Source organism: Agelaius tricolor, unplaced genomic scaffold (genome assembly GCF_023055355.1).
Source record: "Agelaius tricolor isolate 1412-34295 unplaced genomic scaffold, bAgeTri1.0.p SCAF_25, whole genome shotgun sequence".
Classification (NCBI taxonomy): Eukaryota; Metazoa; Chordata; class Aves; order Passeriformes; family Icteridae; genus Agelaius; species Agelaius tricolor.
The window spans coordinates 3128843-3151434 of record NW_027269285.1 but is presented as its reverse complement, the minus strand read 5'-3'; the positions used below and the strand labels follow the sequence as shown (position 1 = coordinate 3151434).

At 53.3% G+C, this 22592-nt stretch overlaps 4 protein-coding genes across 6 annotated transcripts in view; 3 read left to right on the top strand and 1 right to left on the bottom strand.

Moving 5' to 3' along the window:
• The window catches only part of NXN (nucleoredoxin), a 47116-nt gene extending 36524 nt beyond the window's left edge, over positions 1-10592 (top strand). Inside the window, exons 6-8 of the mRNA XM_071448103.1 lie at positions 4580-4759; positions 7224-7348; positions 9400-10592. Coding sequence (XP_071304204.1) covers positions 4580-4759; positions 7224-7348; positions 9400-9582 — 488 coding nt within the window. The 3' untranslated portion in view covers positions 9583-10592. The remainder of the gene's footprint in view (positions 1-4579; positions 4760-7223; positions 7349-9399) is intronic.
• Positions 10593-11465: 873 nt separating this feature from the next.
• On the bottom strand, positions 11466-13761 carry MRM3 (mitochondrial rRNA methyltransferase 3). Its single transcript, XM_071448104.1, has 4 exons — positions 13520-13761; positions 12675-12919; positions 12234-12401; positions 11466-12080 (listed from the first exon to the last, which is right to left on the bottom strand). Exons 1-4 carry the CDS (start codon positions 13759-13761, stop codon positions 11557-11559), a joined length of 1179 nt encoding a protein of 392 aa, XP_071304205.1. The 3' UTR covers positions 11466-11556.
• A 21-nt stretch (positions 13762-13782) lies between these two features.
• GLOD4 (glyoxalase domain containing 4) lies at positions 13783-18001 on the top strand. Its single transcript, XM_071448105.1, has 9 exons — positions 13783-13913; positions 14321-14370; positions 14934-15054; positions 15473-15617; positions 15817-15953; positions 16299-16385; positions 16493-16606; positions 16688-16774; positions 17642-18001. Exons 1-9 carry the CDS (start codon positions 13824-13826, stop codon positions 17705-17707), a joined length of 897 nt encoding a protein of 298 aa, XP_071304206.1. The 5' UTR covers positions 13783-13823; the 3' UTR covers positions 17708-18001.
• Positions 18002-18290: 289 nt separating this feature from the next.
• GEMIN4 (gem nuclear organelle associated protein 4) lies at positions 18291-22462 on the top strand. Of its 3 annotated transcripts, none has more exons than XM_071448102.1 (2): positions 18291-21828; positions 21960-22462. In XM_071448102.1, the coding sequence occupies exons 1-2, from the start codon at positions 19209-19211 to the stop codon at positions 22250-22252; spliced, it is 2913 nt and encodes a 970-aa protein (XP_071304203.1). In that variant the 5' UTR covers positions 18291-19208; the 3' UTR covers positions 22253-22462. The 3 variants fall into 3 exon arrangements, with proteins under 3 accessions (XP_071304203.1, XP_071304202.1, XP_071304201.1); XM_071448101.1 differs by having other exon boundaries at positions 18291-21863; positions 21918-22462; XM_071448100.1 differs by having other exon boundaries at positions 18291-22462.
• Positions 22463-22592: the final 130 nt, after the last annotated feature.

Genomic DNA, 22592 nt, shown 5'->3' with positions numbered 1-22592 from the left:
CTCAACTGCCCTCTGGATGAAAACATTTTTTTCCTGATATCCAACCTAAACCTCCCCTGACTCAGCTTTGTGTTGTCCGGGTGGGTGCAGGCTGGCAGAATGTTCATGTGATCTGCAGGGAAGGAGGAGTTTTGCCAAAGGAGGCTGAGGGCTTGGGAAGAGTGACAGGAGAAATAATCCCTGCTTGGAGTCCTCTCCAAACTCCCCTTCTCGTGTGAGCTCAGGTGCTGCCACTCAGCCCTGTTCCCTGACCTTAGCCCAAGAATAACCATCAGCCTGCTTTAAATAGCCATCAGTTCACTGCTTAATGACCTTCCCATGAGGCAAGAGCTTTCCAAATTCATCTGTCTTTTCCCAGCCCACTCACAACCCTCTCCAGTGCTGCTTTCAGCCCAGTGCTGCAGGACTGCTGCCAGTTTCACTGGGACTTTCTGTAAATAAGGTGTCCAGACATGGATACTTGAGCACCAGGTATGCTGTAGCCAGGGAAACAGTTACAACAGCTTTCCCTCCAACTCCAGCCTTCTTAAAGGTATCTCTCTTTGTTGTGTGCCGACCTGAAAATGTAAATATTGGCTGTACTATGTAAATATTCCCCTGCACCCCAGTCCCCTCCTCTGCCCAGGGAGTTCCCATGTCATCCCTGAATCTCAGCTCCATGCAGATTTGGGGCTGCCTGCCTGTTTGCAGCCAGGCTTTTCACACCAGCTGGGACCAAACCTTCCCGCAAACAGAGCTGGGTGTGGTGGGCTCTGCTCGTCACCACATGTGGTTATTCCACCTAAATGAAAAATTAGCTCTGTGTAGCCACATCTGCATTTCCCACACTCATGGTTCTGATGTTGCCTCTCTGAAAGGAGCTGCACCTATGATCAGTGAGAGTGTCCAGGTTATCATCCTGGTGCTTGGGTTGTGAGCAAAACATGAGGAGGTTTCCCTCTGTTTTTTTGAAGGCTGGGTACTGAAACAACACAAGAGTTTATCTTCCCTGTCTGCTTTAAGTTCCTGAGTGGTGGAAAGCAGCAAGAGAGTCAAATCTCTTGTTGTTTTAGTCCTGTGTTGGCCCCTACAACTTTTAAAAACTCAGTATAAAATGCAAGTTGAGTTATAGGCCTTTATTTGAGTTTACTTTGAATGCCTCTATTCATAACTCATGTGCACTCTCTAGTAAATTGCTTCTGGGTGCAGTGCTGTTCTGAGAAAGAGTCATGGCTTGTGTTGTGGCTGCTTAGAAATAATTCCCCTTTGTGCAGGCAGCTCCCAGTCCTGCCTTGGGTGAAATCCCCTGGCCTTAGCTCTCCTTCCAGTGAGATGGGGAGCAGTGATAAATTTGGTCCTGTGATAGGAATCACCCCTTGTTGTTGTGTATCTCACGAGTTCCCCAATATTCCCCCTGCACTCTGTGGTGTCTCTTTGGGACTTGCAATGCCTTCCAAAAACTGTTTTTCTCCTTCCCCATGCTTTAGCCCAGACACCCACAGGTCACCCTCACAGCCTGGAAATCACTGCTACAGGAGATTTCTGAAGCTTTCTTCTGAAAAAGTGAAAAACCAGCAATAAAATGCACCACCTGTGCTGTGGTTGGTGTGGGGTTTGTTTCACTTAGATTGTGATTGCTCACCCAACAGACTTCATGCAGATGAGATTTCAATATCGGGTCTGGGGTTTTATATATAAATATGTAAATGCCTTGCCAGGTTCGGTAACAAACCATTTGGCCCCTGTGTTTTCATAAAATGCTGCCCCCGTGGGAGCCAAATCCATTTTCTAGTGCATAAAATCCAACCAAGGCTGTCTATGCTAATTCTCATCCAAGCTTATACAATATTCATTGCAGTGTCTGATCGCTGATTCTTCTTGATAAGTAAATTCTGGTGTTATGACTTAAGGCAATTACCAAATCCCCCAAAAGGCACTAAAATAACAAATAGTGGCTGGGACAAGTGGGGAGGGGGAATTATTTGGGTTAGCAGGTGTGAATAACATTAAAGATGGTTTCCCTAGTCCTGCAGGTCTATGTCCCCTGGAAACAGGGTGTGTCTTTTAAGGGGGTAGTAACAAAGGTCACCTGAGAAGATGAGGATGTGAAGTATCTTAAAAAATATTCAGTTTTCTGATTCAGTTTTGTATTTGCAGTTGGAGGTTCAATGGCTGATATTGGGGGGGGGGGGGGGGAATAATCTGCATATGCAAATTAGGTGAAGTCTAAAGGAATGCTTTGAGTAGTGGATGAAATCCTTGATAGCTGCAGAATCACAGCGATCTGTGTCTAAATTGAGCCCTTAATTTTCCCAGATCAGCAAAGCTTGTATGAAAGCTCTGCCTGGGAGTGCTGCTCAGGCTGACTGATGACCTGGAAGCCTGTCCCTCATGTATAATGGATGGAAAGCAGGCGTTTGGGGTGGGGTTGGCAATCCTAAAAGGACCAAGATCCGAATCCTGCGTGCTGCTGAGCTCCGAGTGCTTCTCCTGGTGTCAGTAGCACTTTGTGCCTCTAAGGGCAGGGCCAGCGTGAGATTTCCCAATTCCTTCCAGTCTGTTTAACCCATCCCTGCCCTGGGGCTACACTGAATTACCAGCAGGTAATGAATAAGCCTTTTTGTGATACAAAATGGTTTTCTTGGCGTACCCTAAGGATCTGCAAGCTCAGCCATTGGGCGGGTTCCTGCACTGCTGCTTAGCACCAGCCCCGGCTCAGGCAGGAATGCGCTGGGCTGGAATGCCGGGAATGCGGCCGCTGCCTGGACCTGCAGGCAGGCTGGGACACACAGATGGCCGAGTATTTCCGAGAGAAACGCCTCCGATTCCGAGGGCTTGTGAGTAACCCACTGTTGGACAAACACGGGAGTGCTCAGTGCCAGCAGCCTGGCAGGGGCACACAACGCTGTGTGCCCTCTGCTCAGGGAAGGGTTCTGCAGGGAATTTCTGAGGAATGAGCTTTAAAATGAACCTTGGGATGAAGGGCAGGAGTTTGAGCCTGCCAGGGATGTTGCTGGGTGAAGGAGATGCTGCAGAGGGAGCAGAGCAAAGCCCAGGTGATGAGCAGTGACAGCAGCACTTGGCACTAACGCTGGTCACTTCATTGGTCCCTTGGGGCCCAATCCTGCTGTCCCCTCTTCCTTCCTGCTGGGATGTTTCTTTGTCTCCCTGATGACAGAGGAATGGTGTGCTTTCCAGATGAAGTCACCAGTGTGAGCCGCTCCTGCTGACCCACCCGTGGCTGTTTTGTGGCCGGAAAGCCGGTGCTTTATCAGATGGGATGGTCACCAGCTGGTGTCCAACCTGCCCCACTGCACTGACATTTGATTGTGACCTGTGCTCTGTCTCTGCTGCAACTCTGTTCACCTCCTGTACAAAGCTTCTCCTTTATGTCTAAACTTTTCAGCCCCATAGCTCAGGTTGAAATGTTGCTTTTCCCCAAGGGCCAGACCATCACTGGATATTCCCTGAGCCACATCCTGCCAGGATCCTGTAGACCTGAACATTCCTGTACAGCTCTGTTAGTCTCCAGAGGGATGTGCTGTGGAAATGGCTGGGCCATTAGTGCAGAGTGCTGGAGGGCTGTGGGGGCAATAATACATGGTGTTCTTCGGGGAAGGAACACACCCTGCTTCCTGGCCACTGCTGTCTGCAGGCCTTGGGAGTGAGTTCCTGGGAATTGGGCTCTTCTAGAGGCAGCCACATCTAGGCACTGGGATGGTGGTGCAAGAGGGAGGGTCCCTGGGTGGTACAGTGGGATTTCCACCCATGGCACCAGACAGCAGCTGGGCAGGGAGAGGCAGGCAATGCCAGAGCTGTCTGTCAGCTTCCTGCTCTGGCTCCTGACTCACAGTGCTCTGCTGGGACGGAAACAGGATCCAGGGAGCTTGATCCCTGTGGGAATCCACAAAATCAGAGGGTTTTGGGAAAGCTGCAAAAGGCAGGCCTCAGAGACAGCAGAACTGTGATCAGAGCTAAGCAGCAGCCATGAGATAGGTCAGCAGAAAAATTATTTAAAAAGTAGAAAAGCAAGGACAAATAGAACAATGGTCTGTGTATTAACGCTTGTCTACAATAACTCTCTAAGCTACAGAAAAGTTTATCTAGAGAGATATTAGGAAGTTTAAAGCTTGATAATGGAGCTCTGTGCATCGTGTTTTAAGGCTTACAAGCAGGTATTGTATTCAAAATAAGCAAGCATTGTTTTAACCAAAGGTACGTGTGCTTATAGTGGATGGATAGAACTACTGTCAATGTGCTTTTGCTTTGTGTGATTGGTCAAAAAACTTATAAAGTGAGTTGTAACATTAAGTTCTTTGTCTGCTACCTGGGATGGGAGCTGCTGGCATCTTCCCATTGTCATAACCATGTAACGAGACTGATGCTGGAAAATCAAACAGCTCAAGGCAGGTTCCCAGCAGCCCCGTCCCGTTTGTCATTTGTACAGAGCCCCTGGCCGGTGATAGATCCCTGCTGGGTGAGCTGCACGGGGGCAGGAGGCTCGCTGGGCCCCTGCCAGAGCCAGAGCCCATAGGAAAAACCTTTCTCCCCACACCCTGTGGCTGGCCATTCATGCTTTGGCTGTTTTTTCCCACTGCAGGCATCCCCACTCTGATTGTGCTGGACGCCAAGGGAGAGGTGATCACGCGGCAGGGCCGGGTGGAGGTGCTGAACGACGTCGAGTGCCGCGAGTTCCCCTGGCACCCCAAGCCCGTGCTGGAGCTGACAGACTCCAACGCCGTGCAGCTGAATGAGGGCCCCTGCCTCGTTCTCTTTGTAGGTATGGATGGAGCATCCCTGCTCTGACAGCAGAGCCTGGCCTGGGGAAGGGGGCTGGGTGACCTGACAGCTTGGCTAGAGCTGGCCATGGGGCTGGGGACCTGCCTCTGGTGATGACAAGGTCCCTGGGAGGGGATATCACTTCCATTTCCATTTTCCATCCCTGTGTGCTCACAGAAAGGCCTGTGGAAGCCCCTTAGCCCCTTTCCTGTACCACAGCAGCTCACAGGGGTTTGCCAGAGCCTGCTGTGCCCACGGGGCTTCCTGCAGCTCCCACACACCCCCCTGGGATGTGCTGGAGCAGCGATTGGCAGCACAGAGGAGCTGTCATAACAAAGGTGTGGTGGTGGCTGTGGATAGGAATGCTGATGAGCTGTTGGGAGTGTGAGAAATACACTGTCACAGCTGGTGGTGGTGGAGATGGGAAAAGCCTTTCTGGAGCAGGGACTTGAGGCACACGTGATGTTACAGAGGAGTCAGAGGAAGCGTGTGTGCAAGGGATTAGAGATCTGTGCTTGAAACCACAGCTCAGGGCTTGAGCCCTGAACAGGGCTGTGACAGTCAGAGCAGCCTTTCGTGCTCTGCTGGTCCTTGATTCCCCCAGTTCCCCTGGCTGCAGGACAGGGCAAGTTTTCCCCCAAAGTTCCTGTCCTTTCACTGCTAACCCACACATGAAGCTTCCCTGCAGTTAGAAACAGGCCTAGAGCTACAGATGGCTCATTCTTCATTGCTTCATTGCTTCCAGCAATGGACACAAAAACTCAGGAAAGGGCATGGCTGGGATGAGCTGTGCTGCAGGCTGAGCCCTGGGTGGGCAGCACTGGGGTGCACACAGCATCCCAGGCAGGGAATTGAGGGGTCCTGAGTTCTTGGGGGGTGCAGCTGTTCCCTGTGTGCTGTGTGGAGTTTGGGGGTGTGCTTCTTCAGCCCCCCTTGCCTTGCTGTGCTGTGCCTGGCCCAGGGCAGGACTCCTGTCCCACTTCCTCGTGTGCCCTTTGTGAGCAGCACACACTCCTCTGCAGCTCTGATAACATGGCCCTCGCTCCTTTCCTTCTTCCCTTTCAGATTTCCTTTTGACCCTGGTTATTTATTCAGCAGAGCCCAGCAGGGGATGTGAGCACAGAGCCAAAAATCCTCTCCTCACGCGGGAAGGGCCGGCTGGCCACGCCAAGCCTGATGGATTGGGGCTGGCTCTGCAGGCCTCTGCAAAGAGTTATTTTTATCTTGCTCTGAGCAAAGTTTTTCTATCACCTTGCTGCAAACAGCTCATCAGGGGAACAGCTGGAGCTCTTGCTCGGTGCTTTTGGGGGTGGATGGTCTTGATGAAACCCACCAGTGATGTGCTGGGGCAGAGATGCAGCTGGTGCTGCAGCAAGGCAGGCGCTGAGAATGGGGGCTCCTGGCCAGCTTTGTCCTGCTGGGAGACCCCCCAGCAGACCAGTGCCTGCACTGCACAGGCAGCAGCACCCCCAGGAGAGGGCAGGCTTAGCAAGTGCTGGTGCTGAATAAATGCTGACTGATGCACCTCCTTCCCCAGAGGGGTTAGGGCTGGGTTAGCCAGAGTGTGCTGGGCTGCCTGGAGCACTGCCAGCAGCTGATGTTTGTAGGAAGAGCAATCCTTGCAGACACCCCCTAGTCAGTGTATTTATCACTGCCCTGCACGCAGGACAGACTCTGAAATCCAGCATGCAGCATCTCTGGAATCTCCTGCTTTGCTTGGAGAGGAGGACAGGGAGGTGTGAAGCAAGGGCAGAGAGTTTTCCTGGCATGGGCATGGCTTGTCCCAGCTGGGGCTGGACCTGTTGTGGTGGTTACATCAGGGACCACGAGGGGAGACAAGGGGCTCTCTTCTGCCTTCTTCCTTTAATGCCTAAAAGTTGTCCTCAGATTGGAATCTTTTAATCTCCATGCTTCCCAAGGACACAGACTCTCCTCTTTCCAGCTCACTATTTGAACTTCAGTGGTGGCTGGCATTTGATTGATGCTGCCATCTCTTTCTGCCCTACCTCTGTCAAATCAAAGCTGCCTTCAGAGTGCTGAGACTGGAGCAGTAAAGCTGCAGCTCAGCCATCCTGAGGCAGAGGATGGTGGGTGGCGGGCAGGGGTGGCAGCAGCCTCAGATCAGCGCCTTTGTTTGGTCTTCAAAACACGCTCAAACCACAAAGCAGCTTTTTTGTGCCTGTTTGTCCCTGCACATCACCAACAGCACCAGGGAGTGAGCAGTGGAGTATTTGGGGAGCAGGAGTTGCTCTTCAGTTCGGTGTTTCCCTGTAGTGCATTTCCCTGATTCCTCCAGAGCTCTGTGCCTTTGAAGTCCGTGCGGCGCGTCCGGGCTCCGGCTTCCTGCCTGGTGGTGCCGTGGGACAGAGCTGCCAGCTCCTGGCCCGTTTGCATCCTTTGATCCTAACCTCTTTTTTTTTGCCCTGCCTCTTTTTGTTTTGTCTCCACCACCCCATGCCCTGCAGATTCAGAGGATGACGGGGAGTCGGAGGCGGCGAAACAACTGATTCAGCCCATAGCTGAAAAAATCATAGCCAAGTACAAAGCCAAAGAGGAGGAGGCACCGTTGCTCTTCTTTGTGGCGGGTGAGGTAAGTGAGAGGAGAGCACAGGGCTGTGTCCCGCTGGGTACAGGGACTGAGCTGAGTTGGGTACTGCTGCTGCTGTTGTTGTTCAGGGGGTAAACTGAGGCACAGAGCAAAGCCAGACTTGAGGCCTGGCTCAGTCTGTGCTCTCCTTGCTGGATATTACTTCTAGCAAAGGGTTTGCTCAGAGATGGAAAAGCTGAAGGTGGGAGAGTGACAGGCAGAGTGGGGCAGTGGGGGGGAGTGGAGCTGCCATGCTGGGGCTGCTGCCTGCTCAACCCTGAGGCTGTGCAGGCAGGAAAGTGGCTGGGCAAGGGAAGAGGAGCAGGGTTTGAGTTTCAGCCTGGCCCAGCTAGTGAAATTTTGGCTGTTTTCCTGAGCTGACCATGTTTTTCTTGGCTGGGATGGTATTTGAGGCATGTGCAGGCTGCAATGCTCCAAATCAAAGATCTGCTGGAGATGGGAAACGGGAAAACTGGAGGACTTCTGGCCTCCCTTGCATAGACACTTTGCCTTGCTGCAGTCTGGAAAATTAAGGTTTTGTGTCCAAAAAGCTCCCAGCACCCCCAGGCCTGCAGTTCCCCTCCCACATCCTTGCTCGGGGCCTGGGCAGGTGGCAGCGGCTGCGCCTGCTCCGTCCCTGCACGCCCACGTCACACTGCAGTGCTCCATGCGCGGAGCCCTCCGGAGCCGCCCTGCGACAAAAGGGTCCCCAGTGCCACACCCAGGCCCCCCCAGCCAGCCAGGCCCCCACTGCCACCTCCCACAGCCCCTTGGGCCCCCTCCGTGCAGCCACTCCCGCTCCCACCACCGTAACGGGTCTCTGAGCATCCCAGCTCAGCCCGGCACCCTTGAATAAGTCCCTTGTTGGAAAGGGCTATTTTGGGAGGGTCCGGGACCTTCCCCCCTCCCCCAGAGCCTGGCTCGCCGGCTGTAGTGAAACATTGCTGCTATTCATGCAGCTCCCGACGGCCCTGCGGCGGCCGGCCCGAAGAATGGGGAGCGTCCGGCACATCCCATTCATCCGTCACCTCAATAGCCGGGAGCGCTGGCCCCGGGGCTCCGCTGGCCCCCACGCACAAAGCAGCCCGGCCATGGCCTGAGCAGGCGCCTCCCATCGCTCTCCCAGCACCGTCTGGACCGATTTTGCATTGATTAAAAATATTCCTCGGTGCCTTTGTAAATAAAGGACGAAGGCGTCCCGACACCTGGGTGGGGGGCGGTTGAGGCGACGAGCCCAGCCCTGCTGGCCCTTCCAGCCACGTGGTCCAGCTGCGCCAGAAACCCCTGCAAAGGAAGGGGAGGCGCGAGCGGAGCTCCCCAGCACTGCAGAGCCCCGGCCGCCAACCAGGTGGATGGAATCCAGATTCCAGATTCCATTCCTGCCCCTCGGAAGGGGCGCGCAGGAACGCCCCGCTGCGGGTGCGGCGCAGCCTGGGCTCGGGGATGAATGGCGCCACTGCCGGCTCTTTGCATCCCGCAGCCTTGGGAGGGATAAATCACTGCCTTTGCCCAGAGCTGAGCCTTGCCTGGGTGAGGGGAGGGCAGTCCTCTCCCCCTGCAAGCAGCCTGCTGCTCCTGTGTGTGCCCAGACACTGGGACCTGCTGGTGGGGTCTCATCGTTGGCTCAAAGTCTTCATCCCATTCCCGTTCTTTGCTTTGTTCTGGCGTGCACTTGGGTCCCTTTAGTATCCACCCTTGGTGAGCAGCAAGGCCGTGGCTGTGCTGGCAGAGAGCTGGCAGTCCCCACATTCAGCACTTGTCCCCAGTTCCTTGAGCTGTGGATGTCCCAGAGGCTCTGGGGTGGCTGGGGCAGCAGGTCAGTCTGGGAGCAGTGCCTCTGGGTTGGAGGAGTGTATGTCCCATTCCAGCCTGGGATAAACCAACCCAGTTTGGTTCTGACACAAACCATGAGCAGAGCAGGCACCAAGATGGATGTTGCCTGCTAGTGCTGGTGCAAGGCCCAGCCTCCTGGGCTACACTGTGGCAGCAGCAAACTGCTCCTGGTCTCCTGGCTCTGCTCCTGACTCCTCTGTCCTTCTCCTTTTGGCCTCCAGGACGACATGACCGACTCCCTGCGGGATTACACCAACCTGCCCGAGGCTGCACCCCTGCTCACCATCCTGGACATGTCAGCCAGGGCCAAGTACGTGATGGATGTGGAGGAGATCACACCTGAAATCGTGGAAGCCTTTGTCAGCGACTTTCTAGCAGACAAGCTAAAACCCGAGCCCATCTAAGGGCCCCTGTGCCAACAGACGTTATTTAAAACCAGGTCTCTCTTCCGCCGCTTGTGGATTCTCCAGCGTGTCCTCACGCCCGACCCAGTATCCAACCTTCTTGTGGTGCCTTGTTTTACGCAGTGAATCCTTCTCCTAAGCAAACTCCTTGAGATGCACTTTCAGCAGGGAGTTGTTGGCGTTTGGAGACTTCGCTTGTGCTTCATGGTGATATATCCTCTAATAACCAGGCCAGAACTGTTACTGTATCGTTATTTTATACACGGCACTAGCTAGCAGGCAAATCTTTTTGCATGGTGTTCTTCCCAACATATGCATCAGGCAGTGGGTGGGTTCTTGGGGCTCTTTTCTTTCTCCTCCCCCCCCCTTCTTTCCTTTCTCACCACCCCTGCTGACTAAATGACTTCCAGGAAGCAATAAGGAAACTGTCCCCATCGCCCCTGGCCAGTTCTTTCTCTCCCACGAAAGTGCCCTGACAAGGCCAAGACAAAGTCTTAACTGCTGACAACCTCTGAAAGACCACGGCACAGCCAAGCTCTTCCTCCTGGGGGTGAGACCTTCCCTTGTGGGTTTCCCACCCCTCACTCCAAGCACCGACAGCCTTAGGCAGCGCTGGCTGTTGTGTCAGGGTCCATCCCCCTGCCATGGGTGGGTATTCCCTCTGTCCCTCCCACTCTGAGCCAGGAGGAGGATCACCACCGGGCTGCCCTCACCTCTCGTCTCTTCCTTGTGCTCTCCCTGTCCCGTCTCGTCCCTCTCTCTGGTATGAATTGTCCTCTCCCCTCTGTGTTAGTTGATTGAGCTGTTTTTCGTAGGTGTGTCCCAAACTCAACGTTAATGGTGCTGTTCTTTAAAAAAAATAACCAAAAAAAACCCCTCCCAAACCCTAAGAAAAAAAAACAAACCCTCCCTCCCTAACCCAAGCAGCACAGCCGAGCCCTTGAAAAGTGACATTGTAAAAACTGTACATGGTGATTGGAACTTTGTAATAAAACTGTTACAATGACCTCCTCCCCGAGGTGCCGATGCTGTGTCCTGCTGTCAGGGAGAGGAAACCTGCATGGGGGACAGGAGCCCACAGCCTGTCCCCGTGGATGGGGGCTCCAGGGACTGTGTGTCCTCTCTGGGCTCACACAGCCCCTGCCTGTGCTGCTTTGCTGCTGGCATTGCTCAGAGCTCCTCAGGAGGGAGGGAGCCCTTTGGCAGCCACTGGGGCGTTCCCAGCCTGATGTCCCAGCCTGAATAGCCCGTGTTGTGCAAGCCACTGCTTCTCCCTTTCAGCTCATTAGTCAGCCATGGCAGGATTAGGGCCTCCTCTTTTATCCTGCTGCAGCTTCCCGCCCTGCCAGGAGCTGGGAATGGCTGCCAGCTCAGCCTGCATAAACCCAGCCTGTATTTTGCACGTTTTGAGGGGTTCCCCTGTTCAGCAGTGGTGAAGTGACTGGGGAGCAGCTCCAGGAGCAGCCCAGCACCTCCCAGCAGTGTGGGCAGGAGTGCTGGAGCTGGGACACCCCACAGCACAGCCACCCGGGCCAGCCTGGCCATGGCAGGGCTGGGAGTGATTGCTGGAGCACAGGATTTGGGTAAGCACAGGCAGGAGCCATTCAGGCAGCAGCAATGTGGTCTTTGTGACCCAAAACCACAGCCAGGCTGGGAGGGACACACGCTGTCAGCAGCAGCCAGGCTTGACCAGCACAGACCAGGGATCTGAGCTCTCCATGGATCTCCTGGATAAAAGAGCTGGAGCAGGGGGGAACCGGCTGAGGTGAGGCCAGGGCTGCTACCCGGCCCTTCCCTTCCCTTCTCTCTAGCATCACCGTGTGGCCACCACATCCACTGGGAGCCACACACTCATCCCAGCACTCTCCAGCCTTAAATACTCATTTACTACAAACCAAACAGCCCCAGCTGCTCTTTTATTAACCCTCAAGGAACCAAATGCAAGAAGTGCTCCTTCAGCACCCAAACCACAGTTCAGCCTGGCACAGGCAACTTCTGCCTGCCATCCTCCTGCTTGTGCCTCCACAGCAGCTGCCTCCTGCCCTCGAAGAGCAGGATGCCAGCAGCAATAGCAGAGTTGAGGCTGTCCACGCCTGGCACCACGGGGATGAGCAGCCTCCTGCCCCCCGTGCTGGCTGCCAGCCCCAGTGCAGCTGGGCTCAGGCCCTGGGTCTCCCCTCCCACCACCACAGCCACCGGAGCCCGTGCCCAGTCCTCGTAGTAATGCTGCACTGGGATTGCTGCTCCCTCCTCATCCTCGAGCTCAGGAGCAGCCTTGGGGCTGGATTTCACAGGAGCTGTTGGGCTGGCAGGGGCAGAGGCAGCCCCTCTGGGCAGGGATGTGCTGCTGGGGTCGTTGTTGTCGGCCACACAGACCTGGATGCCCGCAGGGAGGTTGGTGGGAAGAGATTCCCAGTCCAGGCTGGCGATGATGGGCACACGGAAATGAGCCCCCATGCCTGCACGGAGCACCTTTGGCTCCCACGGATCCACACAGCCTGGGAAGGAACGGGGAGAAACAGTGACAGCACAGGGATCCCCACAAAGGTGGGATTCACACCACAGCCAACCATGCCAGCCACTCCTTAGGAACTCTGGGGAGCATCTTCAAGAACCTCATTCCCCCCCTTACCCCCAAACTTTTCTCTTACCTTTGGTGAGCAGCACTTTCTCACAGCCTGCTCCTGCTGCAGATCTCAGAATAGTCCCCAGGTTTCCTGGATCTCGGATGTTGTCACAGATGAGGAGCAGTGGCAGGGAGTTGGCGAGCTGAGCTGCTGGGTAGGACATCTTGGCAGGGTCAGGCTTGGAAAAAATGCCTGAGGAAATGGAGTGTGACAGGTTTATGAGTGACCCACCCCAAGGAGAGGCCTGCTCTGAAAGAGTTGGCCCAAATCTCACTAAAGATGTGCTGGAGGAAGCGTTAGGAAAAGCACCACCTAAAGGAAGTTTGAGCAGAGTTTGTTACTTGGCAAGGAAAACTTATTTTCCAGCAGTGCTACGTCTACAGAAAGATTATTAAGAGAGTCATTATCTTAAATATGAAAAGTTTCCCTTTGGGCAGTGTTGCAACTGTTTCAGAGACAACTTACCAAGAAGCCCCTGAGGAGTTACGAGGTCAGACCAGGTCTTAATGTCTTCAAATTTCACCTTAACCAAGCTGGCTCGTTTTATCTCAGCCTCAGGCAGCAGCTTCAGGTGCCTCACGGTGCTGAAGAAGAGTGTCTGTGGCACAGCCCCTGCCTCCAGAGCATCCTTGATCAGCCTGTGCCCCTCCAGCAGAACCTTCCCGTGGTTATCCCGAAACTTCTTTGACTTGGCGATAGTCACCACTTTTCTGTGGAGAAATTATTCAGGGAATGTGGCCGTGATGCTCACAACACCTTCAGTCTGACCTTCACGAGCCCCTCAGAGCTCCTCTGGGAGGTCACAACGGTGATCTGAGGGATGGAGCACCTGTCCTGGGAGCAAAGGCTGGGCGAGGTGGCTCTGGGGTGACCTTAGAGCACCTTTCAGTACCTGAATGGGAGCTGGCAAAGGACTGCAACAAGGGCCTGGAGTGCCAGGACAATGGGGAATGGCTTTGAACTGCCAGAGGGCAGGATTAGATGGGATACTGGGGAGGAATTGTTCCCTGTGAGGGTGGTAAGGTTGGCACAGGGTGCCCAGAGCAGCTGTGGCTGCCCCTGGATCCCTGGCAGTGCCCAAGGCCAGGCTGGATGATGCTTAGAGCACCTGCTCTGTGGGAAGGTGTCCTGCCCACGTAAGGGATGGAACCGGACGGGCTTTGAGCTCTCTCCCAATCCAACCATTCCCCGGTACCTCCAGCCCGGCAGCGCCTGTCAGACCCCCCTCCCTCCCTCCCACGGGCGGCCCTTTCCCCCCATCCAGCGGGGCTCTGAGGGGCAGCACGGCCGGGCCCGCTCCCCGCGCTCACCCCAGCCTGCGGTCCCCGGCCGCTGCCTTCTCGTACCACAGCCCCGGCGCGGCCGCGCTGCGCTCCACAGCGGGCGGAGGCGGCGGCGGCGGCTGCGGCTCCCGGGGGCTCTGCGGCTGCAGCACCCGCACGGGGCTCCGCCGCAGCGCCCGCACCCCGCGCCGCCCGCCCGGCCCCGGCTGCGCCCGCGGCCCGCGGGGCCTCAGCAGCGCCCGCCGCAGCGCCGGCCACGGCGCCGCCATGACACCGCCCCGTGACGTCACCGCGGCACCGCGCAGCGCCCAGTGACGTCACGGCCGCCGCCATGGCCGCCCGCAGGGCGCTGCACTTCGTCTTCAAAGTGGGAGACCGGGCCCGCACGGCGCGGTTCTACCGGGAGCTCCTCGGCATGAGGGTCAGCGGCGACGGCTGCGCTCGCTCGGGGGGCGGCGGCTGCGGCCGGGAACGGGCGGTTCTGCGCCCTCCGTGTGCCCGGAGCGCGGCCCAGAGGACGGGCACGGGAATGGGGTGGGGATAGGATGGGAATGAGCATGGGCATGGGAATGGGAATGGGGTGGGGGTAGGATGGGAATAGGGATGGGTACGGGAATGGGAATGGGGTGGGGATAGGATGGGAATGGGGATGGGAATGGTGTGGGGGTAGGATGGGAATGGAATGAGGATGGGGTGGGAGCCGTTTCCTGCCCGCTCCGGCCCCGCTCCCTCCCGCTTCCCCAGGCCTCGGGAAGGCGTTTCAGGTTGGAAGGAGGGGATGGATCCTCGAGGTCCCCTCCCAACCCAACCCGTGCTGTGGCTCTCCAGGTGCTGCGGCACGAGGAGTTCGAGGAGGGCTGCAAGGCCACCTGCAACGGGTGAGTGCCCCGAGCTGTTATTCACACTAAAGTAAGGGTTATCTTATCTTTTATTCAATCTCTTCCCTTGGAACCTACAGCCCCCCACTCTGCAGGTGTGGAGCTTGTATTGAACATAAATGCCACATCTATAGATTGATACTTGTCTGAATTATTTCTTAGCTTACCAGGAATTACATCCAGTTTCCACTGATAGTTTATATAAGCGTGGCACTATCAAGGTTCTTGAGTTAAAAATCCCTCCTGTTAGCCCCAAAGGCTTTTGTAAAGAAAAAGGAATGAAAAAAAGAAGAGGAACACATTTTATTCTGAAGAGCCCTTTCCTACTCAGCAATAAGGAAGTGATTATGTAATTGCAGCTAATGAGCAGCCTGTGCCCTTAAAGCACTGTTAATGAGGTAGAATTGCTTTTATCATATGGGCATGGATGACAGCTCGGGGTCAAATCTGCCATGATCTCACTCTAGAAATGCAACTCCCCCTTGAAACACAAATACTAGCATCTCTTGGTGGTTCATTTCAATTCTAATGACATTAAAATATGGATAACATGGATATTCCAGCCCTTATGATGGAAAATGGAGCAAGACCATGGTGGGCTATGGACCAGAGGACAATCACTTTGTGGTAGAGCTGACTTACAATTACGGCATTGGGGAATATCGCCTGGGCAACGACTTCCTGGTGAGTTCCACTGCAAGCAGCCAACCCTTCTCATGATAAGCTGATTTACCTTAATAATAAGAAGCTCATTTGTTGTATGGGTTGTACCAGCTTCCTTTTTTTTAATGCTGTTTGGTCCCTTCAACATGTCAGTGTTGTTTTTGTGGTTGTCTCTGAGATGGAAGAACAGATTTGTGCTCACTTAAAGGTCCAGAAAATATTTCTGGAGCTCTGCCTCTGCTCTGGTGTTTGCTGCCAGGTCCAACATGGAATGCTGACCTAGGAAGGACTTGCTGCAGGAAAACACTCTTATATTTATTATTTTAATAATTTTTTTTGAGATTTAGTGGCTGGCAGCAGATGGAGCTGTCGTGTTTGCTGTGTGAAAACAAGTGGTGTCTCTGCATCCACCCCATGGATTGTGTTGTGTCCTCTCTAGGGCATCACTCTGGTGTCCAGCCAGGCTGTGAGCAATGCCAAGAAGTTGGGCTGGCCCCTTAAAGAGGTCACCTCTGGTGTCTTTGAAACTGAAGCCCCAGGAGGATACAAGTTCTACCTGGAAGACAAGGAACAGCTCAAGCAAGGTGAAATATTTACCCCTACTGGTGTTCAGCAGAGATTTACCAATGGGGTATTAGAGTGTGTTTATTTTGATGGCATTTTGTCAAACAGAACACTTTTTAAAATCATTTCTCTGTTACTTCTCAAGAGTACTAATGACATTAACTGTGGGTTTAAACCTGTAATGTTTGTAGCTAATTTGAAATTATTGCAATCCTCAAGATCCCGTGTGGAAGGTAACCCTGGGTGTCTCAAACCTGCAGAAGTCTGTGAGCTACTGGTCTGGTTTACTTGGGATGAAAATATATGAGAAGGATGAGGAGAAACAAAGAGCTTTGCTGGGCTATGCTGATGACCAGGTAAGTCCTTGGAAAAACCACCAATTTCCTGAGAACAGAATCTTAAAAGGGAAAAAGCCCTTAATTAAAGCAACTGTGCCCTTAATTAGGAGTGTTTTAATTGCAGCTGTATTGAATTGAAGCTTTTAAAAAAAGCCAGGCTGTGGTTTGCTCTGGCTTGGTGGGAAAGGCATGGATGGGGGGATTTTGGAATTGCCAGATCCTGGAGGAAAAGCTGCAGCCTGGAGAGCAGTGGAGCAGTGTCCCTGCAGGCCAGGCTGGGTTTTCCCTGCAGGCCAGGCTGGGTTTTCCCTGCAGCCCAGGCTGGGTTTTCCCTGCAGCCCAGGCTGGGTTTTTCTGTTGCAGTGCAAGCTGGAGCTGAGGACTGTAGGAGGGGCAGTGGATCACGGGACAGCGTTCGGCCGCGTCGCCTTCTCCTGTGCCAAGGATGAGGTACCAGCCCCACTTCCCTCAGCCCTTTCCCATTTTTAGTATTAGCAAAACTCACCTTGTTTATCTTCCTGGCAGTGAGGTGATTTTAGTTTGTTTTCTGTTTTCAGCTGCCAAGCATTGAAGCCCTGATGAAAAAGGAGAATCAGAAGATTCTGACACCTCTGGTTAGCCTGGACACACCTGGCAAAGCCACGGTGCAAGTGGTGATTCTGGCTGATCCTGTGAGTGAAACTGGGAACAGGGATTAAACTGGGGTTAAATTTCTCCTTGCCATTGGTTATAACTGAGCTGCTTCCTTCCAGGATGGCCATGAAGTCTGTTTTGTGGGAGATGAAGCGTTCAGAGAGCTGTCCCAGGTGGACCCTAATGGTGACAAGCTGTTGGATGATGTAAGTGACTGCATGGTCATTTTCTTCCTTTTTAGAGATACATGTAATTTTTCTCATTAAAAATAATTATATCTTAAATAATTTTTATTTATTATTTATTTTTTAATTTTTATTTTATTATATATTTTCATTTTCATTTATCTATATTTTTATTTTATTATTTTTATTATATTTTGGTATATATTTTTAGTTTCAGTTTTATTTATCTATATGTTCATGTTATTATTTCTATTATATTTTAGCATATATTTTTATTTTTATTTTCATTTTATTTATCTATATTATTATATTTTATGATAATTTTAATTTTCATTTATCTATATTTTTATTTTATTATTTTTATTATATTTTAGTATATATTTTTATTTTAAATCTTATTTATATTTTAGGTTATTATTTTTATTTTATTCCAGTATATATTTTTATTTTTATTTTCATTTTATTTATTTTGAAAATTTTTACATTTTATATTATTATTTTTATTATTATATTTTATAATAAATTTCTATATTTTTATTATACATATCCATATTTTTATTATCGTTTCCATATTTTTATTATTCTTATAAATTTAAAATTTATTTTTAAAACTTAATTTTTTACTCATTAAAAAATTGAGTTTTTCCTAGAAGCAAATTACCCAGGCTTGGTAAGGAAAATAAATCAATTTTTAAAGCTCACTTGATGCCCTGGATGGACTTGTCCAGCCTCACTCTTGGGGCATGGTGACATTGTTTGCTGTGGCATAGAACATTGGTTTTCAGTGTCAGTTCTCCTTATTAGTAGCTAAAAAATAATTAATCCCTCCAGAGAGGGAGGGATAAATTATTCCTGCTGTTCTGAGCACTTCCCCCTTTCTTTGTGCAGGCCATGGCTGCAGACAACAGTGACAAGTGGTTTGCTGAGCACAACATGAAGAAGGTTTCAGCTTAGCTGGGGGAAAGGCCTGGGCTGCTCCTCTGTGCCTTGGAGCCCTTCCAAGAAAATGCCAATCCTGTTCCAGTGCTGCCTTTGCACTCAGAGGCTGCTGGGATGTCCCATGGTGGATTTTTGGGTTGATTTAAGCTGATGTCTCTGCCTTTCACATCTCCTCCTTCCAAAGAACTGGGGCTGTGCAGCGAAGGAGCAGCTGGCTTCAGAACCAGGGATCATCACTCAAGGAAACCTCACATTTCTGTGGTGTTGTACTTGAAAGAAAGGTGAATAGATGCGTTATTTTCTGATTAATTGATTTTCTGATTAATTTGCTTTAGCTGTTGTTTATTTGCAGGTTAGAGAGGAGATTTTGAGGTAGCTGTGGCTACTCCCCCTTCTCCACTGGGGTGTGGGGTGCATCCCTTTATTGGGAACAAAGAAATGATTTGTGTGAATGCTGCATCCTTGTTTCATTCCAAGGTGTTTCCCCAAATTCCAGGGGGAAATTCCGCTCAAGAGCCCCTGGGGTGTTTCTCACTGGGATCCTGCTGTGGATGGGGTGGTTTCCACTCCTTCTCCAGGAGATTTCCATGAGCTGAGGCTGTGCTTTGGGGTTTGCAGCTGCAACGTCTGCTGAGGTGCCAGGGCGCAGCTTGAAATAAGATTTGCAGTTGGGTTTTGATAAGAAACTTTGGAAATAACGGTTCAGGGTTTATTCCTTTGGAATGAAGTCACTCTGCTTTTTCTGGGAATACAGGGAGTCACTCCTGGCGTTGTTTGTGCCAGGTATGCTGCCTGACTGCTCATTTTCCTGATGAAAAAATTAAATAAAATACCTTAAATTGGGTTCTCGTCATGAAACTGAAATGAGTTTCATGGAGATCGGGCATTTCTGAGCTGGAACAGGAAAAATACCTTGCTGCAATTTTGTCTGAGCTTTTCAATTCACTTTTAATGAATTGAAATAATAGGTTTTGAATCCTGTTGGTCAAATTAAACACGTTGATATTGGAGCACAGAGTTAATGAATTAATTCATTAATTAAGCCAATTCAATTTGTTTTAATGACTGTTTTGAATCCTATTGGTCAAATTAAACACGTTGATATTGGAGCACAGAATTTAATTAATTAATTAATTAAGCCCAGTTCAGTTTTTTTTAATGACAGTTTTGAATCCTATTGGCCAAATTAAACACGTTGATATTGGAGCACAGAATGAATGAATGAATTAATTAATTAAGCCAAATTCAATTCGGTTTTATTGATGGTTTTGGATCCTATTCATCAAATTAAACACGTTGATATTGGAGCATGGCAATGAATGAATGAATTAATTAATTAATTTAGTGACGGTTTTGGATCCTATTCGTCAAATTAAACACGTTGATATTGGAGCACGGTAATTAGTTAATTAATTAATTAAGCCCACCTCCGCCCCGCCAGGGGGCGCTGTGGGCGCGGCTTGCGGCGTGACGTCAGCTCACCGCCGTGGTGACGTCATCGCGCGGCGCCGCCGCCATGGAGCCGGCGGAGCGCGGGGCCGCGATGGCGCCGGGCTGTCCCGGGGGCCCGTGGGCCGTGGGCGAGGAGACGGCGATCCTGCACGGCGGCTTCCTGCTGGCCGCCCGCCTGCTGCAGCCGCGGCCGCTGCGGGAGCTCCGCAAGGCCGACTGGCCCCGCGCCGGGGTGCCCATCACGGACGCGCTGCGCGAGATCGGCGAGCGCTGCCCCTCGCCGCGGGGCCGCTGGAAAGAGGAGGCCGTGGCCATCGTGTGGGCCAAGATCCTGCTGCCCGCCCCTCCTGCCGCCGCTGCGGCGCTGGAGTGGGACTGGAAGGAGGACGGGTTCTTCTCGGTGGGCGCGATGATCCCCGATGTGAACCACACCGCGCTCTTCGAGCTGGTGAAGGCGCTGGGCGTGCCCCGGCTCTTCGTGCAGCTGCTGCTGGCGCTGCCCCCCGGCGTGTGCCGGGCACAGCTGGAGAGCTTGGTGCAGTACATCTCCAGCGACACATCCCCGTCCGACGTCAGCTTCTTCTTGGACGTGTGGTGGGAGGTGCTAAAGCACAGGGAGGGACAGGAGGATGCCACGGTGTCGGCGTTCGGCGCTCTCATCCATCAGCACGGCGGGGAGCCCTCGCTGGAGGATGGGCTGCAGCCCCCGAAGAGGTTCAAGGGTGACCCTGCTGCCCCCGGGCTGCCGGCGGTGCTGCTGCAGGGACTGAAGCAGATCCGAGGCAGCATCGCCCAGCCCCGCCTGAGGTGCCACGCCCTGGCCAACCTGGCCGAGCTGCTGTGCCTGTCCTCGGGGCTGGGGCCAGGGGACAGCCCCCTGCCCATCACAGAGCACCTGGCCAAGCTCAGTGCCATGGTCAGCCTGTGGAGCAGTGACACTGACAGCCGGTACCACCCCTGTGGGCTGGGAGAGAAGGTGAGGGAGGCAGAGAGGAGCATGAGCCTCCTGTGCCTGACCAGACCCTCCCATGAGGAGCTCTTTGCTGGCTTGGACTTGCTCTGCAGCTTGTTGCAGGCCTGGGGAGAGGAGCTGCAGGACACTCTGAGGGCACCTGAGGAGCTGAGCTTCGAGAGCTACCGGCTGCTGGATGCTCTGACCAGCCTTGGGAAGAACCTGGATTTCCTCTCAGAGACCAGAGACCTGGGGGAGGGCGAGACACATCTGGTGTCAGAGCTGACACAGCTCACCAAGGACTTCCTCAGGGACACCAGTGCTGTCCTGGAGGATCTGGACACCAGCCTGGTGTCTTCAGTTGCCATGGCAATCATTGCACAGAGGCTGGACCGCCACGTGGACACCTGCTCTGTTTTTGCATCTGAAAAGACCTGGGCTTTCTCAAAGGCCTGGGTTGAGTGCCTGGTGGAAAACAAAGCTCTGTTCCAGACCCCTGAGCTGGTTTTGAAACTGCTGGAGACACTGGTGAGCTTTGCCACATCCCACCATGACAAGGAGACCCAAGAGCTGCAGATGCAAGTGACCAAAGCCATCGTGGAGTGTTACACTGAGCTCTCATTGAGTGACAAAAACAAAGTGATCTCAGGTGTCCTGGCGTCCTGGGGTGGCCCAGGTCTGTCCCAGAACGTGCAAGTTGTCAGGGAGGGTTTCCAGGAGGACCTGAATGTGACTTTGAACCAGATCACAGAGAGTGTGTCTGATGAAGGCCTGGCCAGGGCGGTGGATTCTGTGGCCAGGCTGACACTGCTGTCCCCTGAGGCCACAGTGAAGCAGGTTTGTCACCTCGCTGTGGTCAACCTCGGAGCACACCAGTTCCTTGCCCAAATCCTCTGCTCCTTCCCAGCACTGAACTTCCTGGAGAGCCACGAGGATGCAGGCAGGCCACACAGCCTGGTGCTGAGGTGTCTGCAGGAGGCAGTGTGGGGGAAGCTTTCCACAGCAAGGGAAGAGGAACAATTCCTTCAGCTCCTGGCCTTTCTTATGCAGCCAGGCTCAGCCACCCCACTTGTGTCACCTGCAGAAGTGACCAAAGCCTTTGTCCTTCCCTGTTTGAAGTCAGGCTGTGCTCAGATTGAGCTGAGCCTGCAGATTCTCAGTAAGGTTTTGGGAATACCATCCTGCTCAGAAGAGCACTGGATCAAATCCTGCCACCCGTTCCCGCTTCTCCTCAGCCTCTGCAAACTTCTGGATGGTTACACCAAGTACTGGCATCAGCCTAGGGAGCAGCTCTTCCCTTCCCTGGAGACCAAAGACCTGATTCTGAACATTCTCTGCCAGCTGTGTGAGCTGCTGGGACCAGAGACCGTCCCCTCCCCAGAGCTGTGGGTGCAGTCGCTGGCCTGGCTCCACAGGAAGGTGGCAGCCCTGGACTGGACCGTGGGGCTCCGTCTGAAGAACCTTTATGGGGACCACTTCAAGAACGAGGTCCCAGCAACACTGTTTGAGATCTGCAGGTTCCCTGAGGATGAGTGGACATCCCAGTCCTGGCCAGCCTACGGGCCGGGCAGCGGGCTGCTGGCGTGGATGGAGTGCTGCTGCGTGTCCCCAGCACTCAGGGACACCATGCTGGCACTGCTCTCCGTCAACGTGGACAACCCTGAGGAGGTGAATCTCTTCAGCAAAGGCTTCCTGGTGGCCCTCATCCAGGTGCTGCCCTGGTGCAGCCACGGTGAGTGGAAGAGGCTGGTGCCCGTGGTGGAGCAGCTGCTGCAGAGGCAGGTGCTGCACGTGCCCTACACGCTGGAGTACGTGCAGCACCTGCCCCTGCTCAACCTCCGCCCCTTCTCCTGCCACCTGCAGCTCTCTGTGCTCCTCCTGAGGGGCTTCCAGCTCCTCTGCAGCTCCAGCTGCTCCAGCTGGCTGCCCCCAGAGGCCTGGCTGCACCTGGTGCAGCTCTACTGCTCCAGCCTCACCGACCTGCTGGCCTCCCTGCAGGCCACTGCGCGAGCCGCGGCTCAGCCCTGCGCGCAGGAGGTGTCCTTCACCTGCATCCAGCTCTTCTGCCACCTGCTGCACGTGGCTGCCATGCTGCCAGCTGGGGGCTGCGAGGAGCCCCTGCTGGTGGTGGCCCTGGAGGTGCTGTCACAGTATGAGGTGTCCAGCAAGGCTGACGTGTCGCCGTGTGCCGCGCTGCGCAGAGCCAACGAGGGGCACTTCCTGCAGTCCGTCACCGACAGCCTGGGGCACGAGGAGCTGCGCTGCACCCTCCTGCAGAAGCTCAGCAAGCTGGGAGCACGCTCAGAGCACTGATCTGGACCTTGTAAGATCTGTAATAAACCCTTATTTTTCGTTTTTTGAGTTTATTCCCTCCCTGCTGTGTTCTCCCGCTAAGCACTGGAAGTAGGAGTATAAAGATGGGTAGGAGGAGCCACTTTGGTTTTCCATTGGAATGACTGGGCAGAGCTGTTCCAGAGCCAAGCTGCCAGTTCTGTG

Bases quoted from the DNA above. Each gene is read 5' to 3' on its own strand.
- MRM3 (XM_071448104.1), bottom strand. From the start codon at position 13,761: ATGGCGGCGCCGTGGCCGGCGCTGCGGCGGGCGCTGCTGAGGCCCCGC. The intron at 12,920-13,519 runs GTGAGCGCGGGG...ATTTCTCCACAG, and splicing joins GCCGGGGACCGCAGGCTGGG to AAAAGTGGTGACTATCGCCA. The intron at 12,402-12,674 runs GTAAGTTGTCTC...CCATTTCCTCAG, and splicing joins AACTCCTCAGGGGCTTCTTG to GCATTTTTTCCAAGCCTGAC.
- GLOD4 (XM_071448105.1), top strand. From the start codon at position 13,824: ATGGCCGCCCGCAGGGCGCTGCACTTCGTCTTCAAAGTGGGAGACCGG. The intron at 16,386-16,492 runs GTACCAGCCCCA...TTCTGTTTTCAG, and splicing joins TCTCCTGTGCCAAGGATGAG to CTGCCAAGCATTGAAGCCCT. The intron at 16,607-16,687 runs GTGAGTGAAACT...GCTTCCTTCCAG, and splicing joins TGGTGATTCTGGCTGATCCT to GATGGCCATGAAGTCTGTTT.
- GEMIN4 (XM_071448100.1), top strand. From the start codon at position 19,209: ATGGAGCCGGCGGAGCGCGGGGCCGCGATGGCGCCGGGCTGTCCCGGG.